This window comes from Homalodisca vitripennis, chromosome 3 (assembly GCF_021130785.1).
Source record: "Homalodisca vitripennis isolate AUS2020 chromosome 3, UT_GWSS_2.1, whole genome shotgun sequence".
NCBI classification, from domain to species: Eukaryota; Metazoa; Arthropoda; class Insecta; order Hemiptera; family Cicadellidae; genus Homalodisca; species Homalodisca vitripennis.
This window is the reverse complement of record NC_060209.1, coordinates 205,402,266-205,418,909: the sequence shown is the minus strand read 5'-3', so window position 1 is coordinate 205,418,909 and position 16,644 is coordinate 205,402,266. Positions and strand designations below refer to the sequence as shown.

Below are 16,644 nucleotides of genomic sequence, written 5' to 3'. Positions count from 1 at the left end.
TTAGACCTAACCTATTTTAAAATGTGGCTGCCGTTCACTACTTAAAAACTCAAGAGAGCAAGTAAAGAAATCTAGTCTTAATATCACAGTTAGGCAGTTAAAGGTTAAAGTTATAATTAAAATTAAGGTAGAGTTTCGAAATTAATAATTACAGAAGGTCAGAACAGATAAAATAGTCCTATAAATAATTATTTAAAGCATTTCATCTACTGTTGTTTAAAACATCTCGTAATATATAAAAATTATTTCTTACAAACCAGCTATGCATCGCAACCCTAAAAGCTCTTACATCTACATAACTTGATGATACAGGTAACTTATTAAACATTTTCATTGTTAAACATGACAGACTATTTTAGGCCTTACTTAACCTACATTGAGGTTGGTCAATCTTATGGCTTTTTATTGTACAATGAACAGAACAGAACTTCTTAACTGATAATATTGTGAATGTCTTGTTTTACTTTCATTGGGTTACAAAAATGATCTGATTGAAAAATGTGAGTATTCCTTTACTAGTAAATAAACATCTACAGTGAGCTAAACAAGGTGAACTTGTTATGATTCTAGTAACCCATTTCTATAACAATAAAACCATATTGACATCCTGGCCATTTCCCCACAAAGGCATATGATAAAATGCTATGGAAAAAAGCAAAATAGGCTAATTTAAGTTGGGATTTGTTAACTAACATTTTTAAGTGACTCAATAAAAAGATTACTCTTGACAACCTACTACTAACATTGCTCACATGAGGACCCCACAAGACCTTACAATCCAAAGTGATAACCAATAACTTAGCATTTGACTGCAAGTCAAGACTATTGCAAGGAAATGGATTGAGAACTAAGGCTAAATAAAATATGGTGAGTTTTACTTTCATTCTTCAAAGACCATTTATACTAAACCAGGAAACCACTTTTTTTCTAGACTTTGAAGCATTTCTAAAAAAATTGTTAAGACTGCTGTTTCAGCTGAAAAATAATAAATTTTGTTTTTATAACAATTGGCAATCAAATTTTTTTATTGAATTATTTAAACTCAATAGTAATCAACGTATATTTGCATGCCTTAGCGTTCTTCCATGGCTATCGAGCTTGTATATACTGTATATAATGTTAAATTTATAAATTTTCGGATCTCAGAGATTTTAACTGTTCTTTCCCTTTCAACATTTCTAGAAGGTCAGTGGCCGACTTGAAACCTTTTCTGTAGTTGACAAGCTCATCTGCATTTCTTTTTATTAAGCCTCCTACACCATCCATCATACGATGAAAGGGATTCATAATTTTGTTCCTACAACTTTGCTATATCACATCCGTAAGGTTCTTAGATGGTTATTGCACAACATTTAAGAGATATAGTGATGCAACCAATATCTTAAAGCAACCAAACCGGATTGATAGTTCAAGATTGCAGCCACACAAAATCTGTTTCTTCCTAACCTAGTTTTTTCTTTCCTTGGAAATAATATTAATTTATTCTAAAAATTTAATTTTGAAAATATATTTACTAAAGTGTCTATTGTTTTAAGCACAGTAAAATAATACTAAAGAACCAATCAAATAACATTTTTTAATGTACTATTATCTAAATACTTTCAAGAAAGTTATTTTGACAATATATTTTCATGTAATCAAAATTTTGAATGTATGCCTAATCTGGAAAGATTGATAATTTTATAAAAATGGGTCATTTATAAAAGTATTCTCTGTATAAGTGGAAGATATTACTTTTGATATAATCACATTATAACAACACAAACTTTCAGAAATAGAAGCAGATGTGAGATATGTCATATGATACAATAATTTTTAATGTAAGTCTGTGGGTCTTCTTGCATAGCGTTTATTTTGTAAATTAATTTTATAGAAACTTTTATCACAAAGACTGTATGTATTTGAAAACATCAGATTAGTTTTAAATATACTTGAGTCATCTGATAACCCAGATCAGAACAGTCTAACATTTTTGATATTATGTTTTTTTAATTTTAGATGCATTAAAAGCCATAAAGCTGAAACTTGTTGGGCCATTTGATGTTTTGGCAGGGAAAGTGAGCGAAGTATATGAAGAGGATTTGCCAGATTTTCTAAAACACTGGAGGTACTACTACGATCCTCCTGAGTTTCAGGTGATTATTGTTTTTAAAAATCAAGCTCATGTTCTTTTTAGTTATTTTCTTTACTAATTTTAATTCTAACAGTTACATTTTGTAGTATGATGGACTTTTAAGTGTTTCTATTTTATTATGAGAATCAGTCCTCTATTGAACCTACAACATGTTTATTAAGATGACTGAATCTTTAATATCCGTAGGTATGACATATTTAAATATTATGATTACATTTTGAAACATCTGAAAACAAGAATTTAATCTTCACTTCGAAACCTGGCACTAAAATAAAATAACCTTGAATCATTTTGCTCTACTTTATCACCACTTTCTGCTTTGTGCCTCCGTCATACAATAGACTATTAAACTGTTCATAAAATAACCTCTTTGCTGTAATGTCTGTTTTCTGAATGTATCCAGGAGTATTGTATAAGTGTTTAAATCACTCTGTTGACATTATCACACAAATTTTTTTACAAAAACAGTTTTCTGGTGTAATTAAGAGTAAAATTAATAGAGATTTGCCAAGCGTAAATATAAGACTTAGTTTAACTAAACACTTGTAATTTCCTTATGCACAAGGCATTAAACATTTAATTTTTTATAGAAAAATTCAAAATCTATTTTAAGTTAATTGTTAAAATTAGAATATGTGAATAAGCCTTTCGTCACAGCACAGTGGCTTGATGAATTCAACCCAGAAGCTTATTGTGGTAATTTGAAACAGGATGAAGATTAATAAAACTTATTCATGAACTTGAGTCACAGATATTTTCCTCATGCTTCAAGAAAAAGAAGGAAACTTTATATCTTAGCACCCTCTGATCTGATCTGTGATGTTACTTTTTGATGTTAAATTGTGATATTCAGTTCTCTAATGGTAAGTACAGGATGTCGCTTGAATGAAACATCATACCGTTTACGTTCAGGTCGGTTGTTTGTAAATTGTCTAGCAGTAGAACAATAGAACCTGCAACACTTTGAGAAAGCTCAAACAACATTTTATTGTTTGATAGACCAATTCCGCTATTTACAATTATATCTGATAGACAGGAAAAATTGAGGAATTCACAACTAGATAAACAATAACGAGGATGGAGGGCAAATAACTGAATGAATACTCACATGGGATACTGCAGTGTGTCAGATATTTATCCCTGCACTATAAAAATAATCACCCTCAACATTAATAAATAACTTGGGCAAGTGTCAAAGAATGGTACAGTTCCTAAGGCTTGTATCTTTACAATTCTCTTTTCTATTATACTTAATGGAAATACTATGAAGGGCAAAGCAATAGTCTATTAATCGTGTAGTTATGTGTGTAACATTAGAATAAGTTTTAATTGCTACTGTTTTAAGTATTATGCCGGATTATAATGTTCCAATTGTTATTGTTAGCTCTGTTACAGACGGTAATCTGCAATGAAAACTCGAGTTGCTACCATATGGGTTACTTTCGGGATGATCCAAAGGAGATGCCAGTTTTTGTCGCCAGTAACGTCCTCAACCCGAAAGATCCCGAAAAAAATGGTGAACTGAAAATTAGAGGTCAAAATCTTTTTGCTGCATTAAAGTAAGTTGTAATATTTGTCTCTCATTTAGATCAATGAAAGCATGTCTTTGAAGTCGTGTATCTTATTAATAGAGTAATTGTTTATAGTTGTTTTTAGTTTCTAGTTTGTAATATGCAGTGTCCAGTAACTAAAACGCATCTAAAATTTGTAATGTCTTTTAAAAATTTCTCATTTGTTTGATTTTCTTATAATAAAATGAAAACATGTAACTTTTAAATCGTGATTTAATCTACTATTGTTTATCACAATTAAAAACTTAACCCTTTGCTCTTGAGTTTTTACCTCCCTTACCTCTCAGCATGTATTTATTTTGATATAGTAAATAACAATTTTTAACCTATTTATTGGTCCAAGATATAAAAAAGATACACTAAAGTTTTTTATTTTATCATGATATGATATATCTCAAAAATCTGTCTCTCGAAAATACATTTACAAACAACAATTAGTGAAATACCTATTCAGATGAAAATTAATCTTGTATAGATTGCTTTGGATTCAGTGCCTTTAAGTTACCACCAAAATCTTCTCTAATGAAACGTTTTTCCAAGTGGATCAGATAAATCTAGGTCTAAGTAGTCTCTGCTTGTCCATGTTCTCTTCTGCATAACAAAATTGGTTTCAGCAACAATTTTTAAAAATATAATATTTCAACAGTTATAAAGTTGAAAAGTGTCTGAAGTACTCACAGTTTTATTTTGCTGAGGTTCCTTATACCCAACTACTAAAGTATAAGGAAAATGTAGAAAATCAGGTCCTTTATAAACAGTCAAACCATTGTCAAATCCACCACCACCATTATTTGAGGTTGGGTCTAGGCCAGGGGTTCCCATACTGTGGTACGCGTACCCCCTGGGTGGTACGGAGACGTTGCCAGGGGTCGTGGCGCAGAACCATGCTAGTTTCTATTATGTTCCGGCTGATGCTAGGCGAAATTTCGGGTCGTGATCGGTTCTTAATGATCGTGTTTGCGGACAGGAGGGAAAAGGGGAAGGGAGGAGAGGAGAGAGAAACGAAAAAAAAGGGGAAAATGAAGGAGACAAAAAAGAAAGTGGGAAAAAAAAAAAAAAAGAAAAACAAGAGGGGAAGAAGGGGAAGGGTAAGAAAAGGGAGAAAAACGAAAAGAAAAAAACAAAAAAAAAAAAAAAGAGGAAAAAGAATAAAAAAAAAAAGGGGGAGGAACAGAGAGAAAAAATAGAAGAAAAGAAAAGGGGACTGGACGGGGAAAGAAGGGGAAGGAAGAGAAAAAAAGGGGAAGAAAAATCCAGGTACTCTCGCAGAGCGGAAAAAAAAAAAAAAAAGGAAAAAAAAAAATGAAAAAAAAAAGGACGGAAAAAATAAAAAAAAAAAAAAAAAAAAAGAAAGGAAAAAACAAACAAAGAAAAAGGGAGGGGGGGAGGGAGAGAGAAAAGAGTGGGAAAGGAAAAAAAAAAAAAAAAAAAAAAAAAAAAAAAAAAAAAAAAAAAAAAAGCCGAGGGAAGTTTTATTTTGCGCGAATGATGGGTACATCACTGACGCTTGTCTCACCGTTTGTAGTTCTTTGTCAGTTTTTCTATCTGTTTTTTTGCCAAAGTGTGTGGTGAGTCTAAAGCATGTGTCATACTGGCCACATTATTCGTGTTATTATTATTCATTATTTTCATAGGACAGTGTTTGTTATAGCGATATGGCTAAGAGGTTACCCAAGTCTTCAACGTTAAGAAAAAGCAAAGCGTCTTCATCATCACTTGAAGAAGAGGTATTTTTACCTCCTGTACCTAGTACATCTTCATCAAAAAGATATAGTTGCTTCTGTGTGTTTCTGCGAAGCCATTAGGATAAACAACAGTGCGTACAAAATAAAGGCGTAAATATGATACACAAGCTACTTGTCTTATGGATTTACTTATAATGAGGTCCATGACAATGAAGTTAGGCCACAATGTGTATGTGTTTGGAAAACACTTTTCACCATGCAATGAAACCATCTCTTTTATAGTGTCATTTCCCTAACAAACACTAAAAATTACAAAGATAAGGCCAATGGATTTTTTCAAAAATAAGGAAAGCTTTATTAAAAAGGAGCAGACAAATTATTAATTCTGTTACTTGTTTCAATTTAAAGCGGTTGAGGGCTTAGTCTTAGAATTGCTCAAGAGGACAAAACATACGCATTGGGGCAACATTAATACTGGCAGCAACTAAAGACATTGTGTCCAACCATGTTAGGCAAAATGGGCTAAACAGATTTAATTCACTTTCGCTTTCTAACAATACAGTGATATGCTGATAATGTAAAGGAAAACAGTACTCTTGAAAATAAAGAAGCACTATATTTTGCTATTCAAATTGATGAAACAAAAACTGACGTAATTAAATAGTCAGCTAATATGGTTATGTTAGGGTACGAAGATGGAAATACTGTCAGAGAAGGCATGCTATTTTGCCAAAACTTGCCTTCTCCACAAAAGCAGATGCAATATTTGGAAAAATTAGACACATTTATTCGAGCGAAAGGGGGGAAAACGAGTTGAACTGGGAAAACATGTGTAGGGAATTGCAGAGATGGGGCAAATTGCAATGGCTGGAGTTCATAAGGAGTTGTTCTCAAGTACAGCAATAAGACCAAAGCTACATTTATTCATTGTTGTCTTCACCGAGACGCATTGGTTACAAAGAGATGTCCAGCAGAGCTGAAAAATGTACTGGAATATGAAGCAGTAATACAGTAAACTTTCATTAAAGCCAGAGCATGAACTCAAGCCTTTTCACATAATTTATGTGATGATTGGATAGTATTCACAAACAATTACTTCTGCGCACGGAAGTAAGGTGATTGACGAGGGAAAGACAGTGGACATCTCGAGTTTTTTTGAACTTCGACATGAAAATATTGATTTTTCCTATCGACACAGACTTTCAGTATCGTGACGTTTTTCAGATATGATTATGTTTGAGCGATTGGCTTTTTTGGCAGACATATTTCAGTATGTTAATGATGTTAACATGAAAACTACAAGGAAGCTATTACAACCATTCCAAGTCATGGACAAAAATCAATAGCGTAAAACTATAATACTTAGATTTGCAGTAGGGGGACTCAAAGAAAAGTCCAATGTGTCATTGTTCCCATCTCATTGAATAATTTTATTAAAGACGAACGAACTTCTCCTGAGTCAAACAATTTTTGAATGGAACATATCAGAATCATTTTAGCTCCCTCCAAGGCTGCTTCATAAAATACTTTTCAAGAAGATCTGAGTTTCATACCGTGGATTAAAAACCCCTTCGCTGAAATTGAGAAAAATTGTTCTCCCAAACAGTTTTTTCTCTGAACTCAAAGGAGGAAACTTTTGGAAGTTAAACTCCTATTTCGGATACTGAAAGAAAGTATTTACAAAAACCACTCTTATTTTTTTTGGAACAAACGAGTCAGAGTATGGTGCAATTGCTGGACGAGCAGTTGAGTTGCTATTTACCTTCCGAAACTTCCTATCTTCTGTGAGGCGGGATTTCACTCTGCATTGTACATAAAAAACTAAATAGAGGATCGAATGCAACACAGTGGAATGTGAATCTCAGACTCAAGTTAGAACCAATTATGCAGGACTGCAGCATTTATTAAACCATTCCATTCAAGGCTCATCCCTCACATTGAAATAACTGATGATAACTTAGAACATTTTTCATTGTGCGACATCATAAATTCTGAATTTTTGTGTTTTGTAATTTTATTATAATTTAATATATGTATTATACAGTTTCTTGCATTTTATTTTTTCCAACCTAACAAGTTTTAAACAGATTAACAAAATCTAAATATATAAAATTTGTATTTTAATCGCATTACATTAATGGGATCTGTTATTCTTATGCATTTATCTTTGAAATTCCGATTTTTTAACCTATGCGGTGTAATTATAATTGCAGTATAAATACGAAAATTTAGAAAAGGCAAACTTATGATGCATGTACATTTTAAAATATGTATGGGCCAAGGGGTACCCATATTACATAGTGCAAAACTAAGGGGTCTCACCAAAAAAGATTGGGAACCGCTGTCTAGGCCTTTATCACTTTCACTATCAGACAAATCTTTCAATGTTGGCAGGACGATTTTGGCATCACTATTGCCTTTTCCGAAATGCTTTCCTTTATGGCATTGGTGATGAGTAAGGCATATTGATCAGAACGTCATCATGATACAACTTCATGACTTCTTTGAAACGTCTGACCAGATGTGTTTGAACCCTACAGTTATCTTCAGTACTGTCACAGAAAATTTAGCATTCATAGTTTTGTAACACAAATGTCAGTTCTTGTATCCAAAGTGTGGTGAGTAACAATGTTTACCAAAGTTTTATAAATTTTACAATCATATTACATATAATAGATTTTACAATATATCTAAAAAGAGTCAGTTGTTTTTATATTAGTCCAAAATACCAATGCACACCTATTGGCATTTTTAATTAATAATTTACTTTTGTATTTTTGTTTTTTTAACAGCTGCAGTTGACTAAATTTCATACCATTCCTTGATATCGTAACCACAATTTTACTATTAAACCATGATGATTTTAGTAGCTTTAACTAAGTAGATATACTTGATATTTATTTAGGATGTGATTTACTTCAGCTAACTAATGTAATTCTGTTCCAGTTCTTATTTTGAAGAGTTAAAGACTGATCCATTTTCACGAATGAAAATACCACAGCTCCAAAAAACTGTGACATCATGGGCCAAAGAGAAAGGTTTCAGCTTAGAAAAAACATCTAAAGCAATGGAAGCTCGGAGTAAGAAGGTAGTGGCGTCAACTTTCCATAAAGCCGGCATTGTCGTCCCGGTGGACAAGAAGAACGATGTGGGCTACAGAGAGTTGGCCGCTAGCAACAGTGAGTAAATACTGTGTGTGCATTACTCCTTCCAATCTCAATTGGACGTAATTTAAAACTAGGTGAAAATAATTCTCATGATCAGTATCCATTACATTTATTTAGTTGTGAGGGTGTTGACATACAAGATAGCCATAATCACTCAACTTACATTATTGTGTACAATCTAATAAAATAACAAATAATATTTATTGTAAACAAAATATTTGAGATTTTAAAATGGTGGATAGCAATCTAAGTGAGGAAGTGTGGGCCAAGTTTGGGGAGCGACTGTAGCCTGTGCTCAATTACCAACATTGTAAATAGACAAGAGACAACATTCTTTATTTACATTCATGGAGAATTGTAACAGCTTCGTTAAACTAATAATAATAATTTATATTAACAAAGTCAAGTTAAATATCAGGTTAAGTTAGTTAAGTTTAGTTTATTTATCTATCAGTTTTGTATTTTTCTTCAGTTTTCCAACATAGTTCAACTATGTTCATTCATTCAACTAGTTAGTTTGTACTTAACATTCAAACTAGATTATCTATACTTTTTGATGCCAAAGTAATATCCAACGAACGGCCATGCTTGTTGCGATGACAGCGGTGCTGATGCGCCGTGGGTGTCATGCATACGAACGTTGTACGCTTCTAAATTTTGTCTTGGCATCTGTAACTACTACTGGAGATTTTTTGAGGTTATTTTATAATCAGATTTTATTTTGAAATGACAGACATTCGTAAACTGTTAAGTATAACCTATTTAAGCAATTTGTTAACCCTGGAACTGGCTTTAAGCGATTATCGACGCATTAACTACAGTTTCAAAATGTCACTAAGCTATTTTCGACGCATTAACTATGTCGTAATATGATCTTTCACAGCAAGTCTATTTTTTACTTTGTTTGAAGTAAAACATTCGTAAATCTAAAGATAAAGATCCAAGGTTTCATATATCAGGTTTTATTATATCATAAAACGTTCTATAGTTACGTTAAATCTTTCATTATAAAATTCAAAACTTGGATGTTGACATTTCCAATTGCCATTTGTTTGCGTAATTTCCAGACACGCTAAAATTACCGTATGTTTGTCAAAATTCCCTATCGTAAGTGTCGTCATTGAAAACAGTGTATTCTTGGCTTTCAGAAACATTTTTTCAATAGCCAGTAGGAAAATAAATGTTTATAAAATAAGCAAAGTTTGTGTTTTGTAAAATCCCAAAATGCCTAATGCGTCGAAAATAGCTTCATTATATTTTATTAATTTTGTTACTTTATCGTTGTCTGGAAATAGTGAAAATCATATCAAAACAATGAAGAAGAATTGCTCTAAGCAACAGTATCGTCAACGAAGACTATGAACTAGTATTTTATTTTTGTTCTGTTGCACAATCACCGACTCAGCCAGTAGAGAACAACGCATAGCTTGGTTGCCATGTCGATTTCTCTGTTGTTATTACGCCATTCCCGGTATTAGTGTATTGCTTGCTATTTATTTGGATATTTTAGACTTTTCGTTATTTAGTGTGTATAAATAAAAGTTTGTTTAGTGTTTTTTTTTTTAATTCGTGAAGTGAAAATTTTAGAGGTTAGGTTAAGTTTTAGTGAATAGGTTGGATTTTTGATTTAAATTTATGCAAAGATATTTATTATAAAAGCATATTCATATATTTTAGACAATAATTTTTTTACTTTTTCTGAAGGTATTAGCGTTTTATTTCTATGACCATCGCTTGTTTTATTTTTTTAACAAAAACATAATAGAGATAAAAATACATTGTTGTACATTTTTGTAAACTTCAATAAATGTACTATCTATACAAATAATTTTTGGATGAAAAGAAAATTGTTAGCTAAAAACGTTAGGCATTTATTTTGCAATTTTGACTTTTGTAAAAATTTTAAAAAAAGATTGGTGCCAAAAAAGAAATATCCTATACAATGTAAACTTCTATAAATATTATATTTTTCTCTTCTACATATATTTATTTCTTAGAAAAAAATATTTGTTCATCCAATAGATTCTAAAATGTCACAATGGTATACACAATAGTGCTATACAAACTTTTTTTTCAGATTTTGTAGTTTTTATTGATATATTATTCAAAAGTACCAATAAACTTCTTTTACCTAAATATTTTTTTGTAATTTGTAATTCAGATATATAAGCAAACTTTTGTATATTTTAGAATTATTCTAAAAAAATTCATACTACCTGAGAGGGTGCTATACATTTGAGAAAAATTTATTCTTTACTAATATTTTTTTTGGGAAACTACATTTTTTTCTAAAGACATTGATGTTTTTAAAATGTTTTTATCTTAAAAAATAGATGAGCAGTGATTAAAATACAAAACCCTTACAAAATCACCAAAGAGTGCCTGCTATTTTGGGAAAAATGATGGCCAGTTCCAGGGTTAATGATCTCTATTAAAGATACTAATAGAAAGGAATCCATTTTAATGATGTTTAAACATTGGTGTTTACAAAACAAAGAAGACTACAGATTTAATGTTGTTGGTAGGGTCTAATAAGTTTTCTTAAAGATGAACTAAAGTTAAAAGTCACTTGTTTTCATGAAAGGAAAAATCACCATACTGTTTTTATTTCTATTTTATATTAAGAGAAGCCTTTTTTTCTTCTTTTTTTGTATACTTTTACAATAAGTTACAAATTTTATTTTCTAACTAAACCGTTTTCAATCAAACCTCTTCATAAAAATCTGTTTAATATTGGTTAATATTGAGCTATATTAACAACAGTATATTTTATTAGTGTAATTATTGGTTTTGGAGGCTAAAGTATTCGAGAACTTCAGACTTTTTTTATATGTGGTGTTGGAATCTCCGCTGAACACCAATGCTAAATAAGGTCTACAGGACAAATAATATTGCTAAAAAGTCTGAAGAGCCTGTAACATTTCAGCTTAAGCCCTGGTATAATATAGATCGCAGTATTCAGTTTTCTACATAGATTGTCAATACACAGTGTCCAGCTGAGGTCTTTATCTATTATCACTCCTAAGTATTTGGCTCTGTTGCCACCTTTACACTAGGTAAGTGAGATATTTGTTCCTTTTTGCTGCCCATTATGATTTGCTTAGTCTTAGCTTTGTTTACTACCAGGTTGTTATATTGGCAATACTGCATAGTCATGTTAATTGACTGGATATCTAGTTGTTCTGCAGATTTTTCAGACAGAAGTAAGACTTTTGTCATCAGCCTACATTAAGGTTGTGGCAAATTCTTCTAGATACTTAGGGAGATCGTTAGTAAAAAGTGTGAAAAGAACAGGCCCAAGTACAGATCCCTGTGGAACACCCCTTAGAACTGGCAAAGGACAGGATCTAATTTATTGGACTTTATTATGTCGACAATATTTATTTTAACCACCACCTGCTTTCTATTGGTCAAGTAGCTCCTAAACTCAGTTGTTAATCATGACCTGTTCACATATGGTGGCCCTCTGCTCCACAGCAGTACCTAAGCAACTGATATTGTATTTCTTTTGTAGGCATGATCAAGAAGATGTTGAAGGGTCTGGTGGATAGCAAGAGTGAGGAGGAGAGGGCTAAATATTGGGAGCAACTGCAACCTGTGATCACTTTTGCCAACATTGCAAATGATGAGTGTGATTTCGGCACCAGTCTAGAGCTAGGACAGGACCTGTTCACATACGGTAGCCCTCTGCTCCACAGCAGTACCTAAGCAACTGATATTGTATTTCTTTTGTAGGCATGATCAAGAAGATGTTGAAGGGTCTGGTGGATAGCAAGAGTGAGGAGGAGAGGGCTAAATATTGGGAGCAACTGCAACCTGTGATCACTTTTGCCAACATTGCAAATGATGAGTGTGATTTCGGCACCAGTCTAGAGCTAGGACAGGACCTGTTCACATACGGTAGCCCTCTGCTCCACCGCAGTACCTAAGCAACTGATATTGTATTTCTTTTGTAGGCATGATCAAGAAGATGTTGAAGGGTCTGGTGGATAGCAAGAGTGAGGAGGAGAGGGCTAAATATTGGGAGCAACTGCAACCTGTGATCACTTTTGCCAACATTGCAAATGATGAGTGTGATTTCGGCACCAGTCTAGAGCTAGGACAGGACCTGTTCACATACGGTAGCCCTCTGCTCCACCGCAGTACCTAAGCAACTGATATTGTATTTCTTTTGTAGGCATGATCAAGAAGATGTTGAAGGGTCTGGTGGATAGCAAGAGTGAGGAGGAGAGGGCTAAATATTGGGAGCAACTGCAACCTGTGATCACTTTTGCCAACATTGCAAATGATGAGTGTGATTTCGGCACCAGTCTAGAGCTAGGACAGGACCTGTTCACATACGGTAGCCCTCTGCTCCACCGCAGTACCTAAGCAACTGATATTGTATTTCTTTTGTAGGCATGATCAAGAAGATGTTGAAGGGTCTGGTGGATAGCAAGAGTGAGGAGGAGAGGGCTAAATATTGGGAGCAACTGCAACCTGTGATCACTTTTGCCAACATTGCAAATGATGAGTGTGATTTCGGCACCAGTCTAGAGCTAGGACAGGACCTGTTCACATACGGTAGCCCTCTGCTCCACCGCAGTGCCAAGCAACTGCTCACCACAGCCTACACCCTGCTGGGCCGCAATGAGTTTGCCACCATTATTGAGGTTGGTACTATACGTTATTAACTAACTTACTTGAGATAGTGAATTTGTGTTGGCGACAATTGTGTGATCAGTTTGAAATGGCAAAATATTGTGGTATAAAAGTTTGACTACAGTTTCTGATGCTGACGGAGAGTCATCAAGAAATAAAGGTCAGTACAAAAATTTAAAAAAAAAATCTATTTCTCTGCTCCTACATGTAACAGGTCAAAATACATTGGCATGATTAGTTAAGAAACTAGAATACTGAAAATTAAATTACACCCTCCACTGCAAAAAACTGTTACTTTTTAATTCCTGCAAAAAACTAATGTGACATAACTCAGTTTTGACTGAACAAGAACATTTAACCTATGCTAAGATTAAATGTGGAAACTTGCAGTATTAATTTCCTTTGTATAGCAATTTCATATTTGTATTTGTCTTTCAAACACACCAATGTAAATAATGTCTTTCATGTACTGTAACTATGTGGTACCAAAAACACTATAAACTACACTTTACAAAAGAAAGACTGGGTTAATCTTTTCTTTTTTTTTTTGCTTAAATTCAAGAGGACACTAAATTTTGTGCATTTTAGACACTTTATTGCAGAATCACTATTTATAGAAGAAAACCTTGGCGGACAAGAATGTAAATAATTTTGAACAGTTAATTTTAAGGTAGGTCTATTTATAAATATAGAAGTAATTGTTTAAAAAAAATTATTTAAAAAACTCCTGAGCTGCTGGTTAAGTCTACGTCTTTTAAGTTCTCATGAAATTAATTTTGATCCAGTGCTTCCCTTATCCTATTGGCAGATATTAGTGCCTCAGGTTGGTAGTTAAAGTTTGAAGGTGTTCAATGTTCATTACTTATTCAACAATCAGCTTGTAGATTAGTTCGAAAGCCCTGTAGTTGTTCTGTTCATCTTTCTGTGTCATTTACCCAAAGACACTAGTTAAATGACAAGCAAGATAAACAAAAGACCGCTGATTCGACAGGTTAGCTGAACTACATATGCTACACGTTTGTTGCTGTGATTTCACCAGCTGATTGATTTTTTGTATCAAGAAGGATAACCCAAAGATGATACTCAGGAAAATGTCCAGAAATTTATGTTTATTTTGATATTTCTTGTTTATAAATGCACTTAGAGTACATTCAGAAATTGACTTTTAACATTAGATGGTTAAACCACTCCATGTATGAAATACAGTAAATTTAAAAAGTTATTGTAAATATTAAAACAGTATACACGTTGTAATAAACTAAATACATAGGAGAGTACCATCGTGGCATCTAATAACTTCATGAAAAAATAGTAGAGGTGAGAACAACAAAATGATTTTCTAATGCCACATAGTCATTCTTCAAGGTGCATATTACTGTTTATTTGTTTTCTAACCTAATAGAAAGTATCTAAAGTAATTATTAAATCTTTTGTTGTAAAAACCTATAATATTTCTTCAAAATAAATTAATTCTTAGAGCACAGGATTACGCTGTTCTTGAATTCTCTGTGGCTCATTGGTCTGTTGTTGTACTGATCTTGTTTGAATTTGTACAAAAATAATAGCTAACCACTTTCCAAAAGCAGAAAACTTTTTTCCTACACCACATTTTAGTCTGCCATATAAATTGATGAGACAAAATAAAATGATATTACATATCAACTGCGCCCATCTGTGCAGTATAATCCAGAACTCATTTGTGAATTTGAAATACATTAGACTATAGGGATCTGCCTGTTGCGGTTCTAAAATGTCTAATGTTAATCTTATAATAGTTTTATTGTTTAGTTTAAAACAGGTAATTACAAAACACAAATATAGCTCAGACAGGTATTCTCAATCCACCAGCCAACATAGTATCAGCTGATTGATTAGAACTTTCACTAATCAACTTGCTACCTTTATTCTTCATGATGTTTTACACTCATTTGTAATTTTTATGCAACATTTCGAAGAAGTACTGACCAACTCCATGAACTGATTTATTCCACCAAACAATATCTAGAAATATTACAAGGTTACACAATACTTGGGAATTAACCGACCACTGTTTCAAGTAGTGTGGCGGTGATAACAGAATGAAAAAATTATTATAAGCTACAGTCCAGAGTTCAAAATTATAAAACACCTGAGCCGGCTCTCTGTGACGTCTGTCAGACACAGCTGACCAACTTAACACTGCACAATACATATTATACAAATGAAATCAATTCACTAAAGCATTTACAGTTTATTTTTATTACACATTTATTAATACAACACAATTTGAGAAAAGGAAAAAAGAACTGTCAGTAAGACACCAGTATTTATATAAACATTGATATATAACACAATTCTAGAATCACAAACATCTCTTAGAATATGTACTATCCGTAAAATATCAGTTACATATATAAACTCTAAATCACGAACACTTAAGGGACAGGTTGATGCCACGTACGCAGGTCATTGTTCTTGACCTTGACCGACTGTGTGTTTGCCACCTTAATTCCCAATCTTAATAACTATCTTAAAGTAGAGAAAAACATGTTCTACAATATTTGCAGTAAATTCAATAGAACCATAACAACCATAGCATGCCCTGGATGGGCGCCTCCGGTTGGTCAGAAAGTACCATAAGGTTAAATGGCAACTGATATTACTGATGTTTTTCTGTTTTAATTACATGTACATATTTTGTTCTAGGTTCATTTGGATGACAGAAGAAAAGGAGGAAACTTAAGTATCCTTTGATGGTTTCAATTTTAGGATTATGTATTTTTGTTATATTAAAAAATTATCTGTTTTTGATGACAGTCTACCTTTGCTGTTATTTACTGTTGAAACCTAAAAACTCAATTGATTTAAATGAGACAAATGTATCAGCCGGATAGTACAGTATCAGTTGTTTGATTATATCATGTATGTATGTATTGATGCAATTGAAATTATGATGCACGTAGGTTTAACTTGTCGAGTAAGACTAAGTTGCTACATACTAAATGTTTTTGTGTATTATTTGAAAAATCAACCAAACTTTTTAATTTAACTTCTTTAATACAGAATATGCATAATGTTCCTTCAGTAAGCTTTGTGTGGCTGTTTAATCAGAAAAATGTTTGTTTGTTGCTTACATGCAATCCAATTCAGTTCCGAGTCCAAACGTGATTTTAATATCAGAGCATTGATTGGTTTGATAACTTTTTACTAAGTACTTGAATCTGTATCAGTCATTTGGTATACAATTACAAAGATAACTGCTATTCACACTTCTAAGTACTTAGTACTTGAATCTGTATCAGTCATTTGGTATACAATTACAAAGATAACTGCTATTCACACTTCTAAGTACTTAGTACTTGAATCTGTATCAGTCATTTGGTATACAATTACAAAGATAACTGCTATTCACACTTCTAAGTACTTAGTACTTGAATCTGTATCAGTCATTTGGTATACAATTACAA

The 16,644-nt window shown here is 32.7% G+C and overlaps 1 protein-coding gene across 2 annotated transcripts in view; it reads left to right on the top strand.

Annotated features, from left to right (window-relative positions):
• LOC124358045 (histone PARylation factor 1-like) overlaps positions 1–15,998 on the top strand; it is a 32,562-nt gene extending 16,564 nt beyond the window's left edge. The window contains exons 3-7 of one of the 2 annotated variants that reach the window (XM_046810326.1): positions 1,999–2,135; positions 3,530–3,693; positions 8,337–8,569; positions 12,956–13,209; positions 15,884–15,998. In XM_046810326.1, the coding sequence (XP_046666282.1) occupies positions 1,999–2,135; positions 3,530–3,693; positions 8,337–8,569; positions 12,956–13,209; positions 15,884–15,931 (836 nt within the window). In that variant the 3' untranslated portion in view covers positions 15,932–15,998. Of the gene's footprint in view, positions 1–1,998; positions 2,136–3,529; positions 3,694–8,336; positions 8,570–12,071; positions 12,277–12,955; positions 13,210–15,883 lie in introns of those variants that run through there. The other variant, XM_046810324.1, reaches the window with a different exon arrangement.
• Positions 15,999–16,644: the final 646 nt, after the last annotated feature.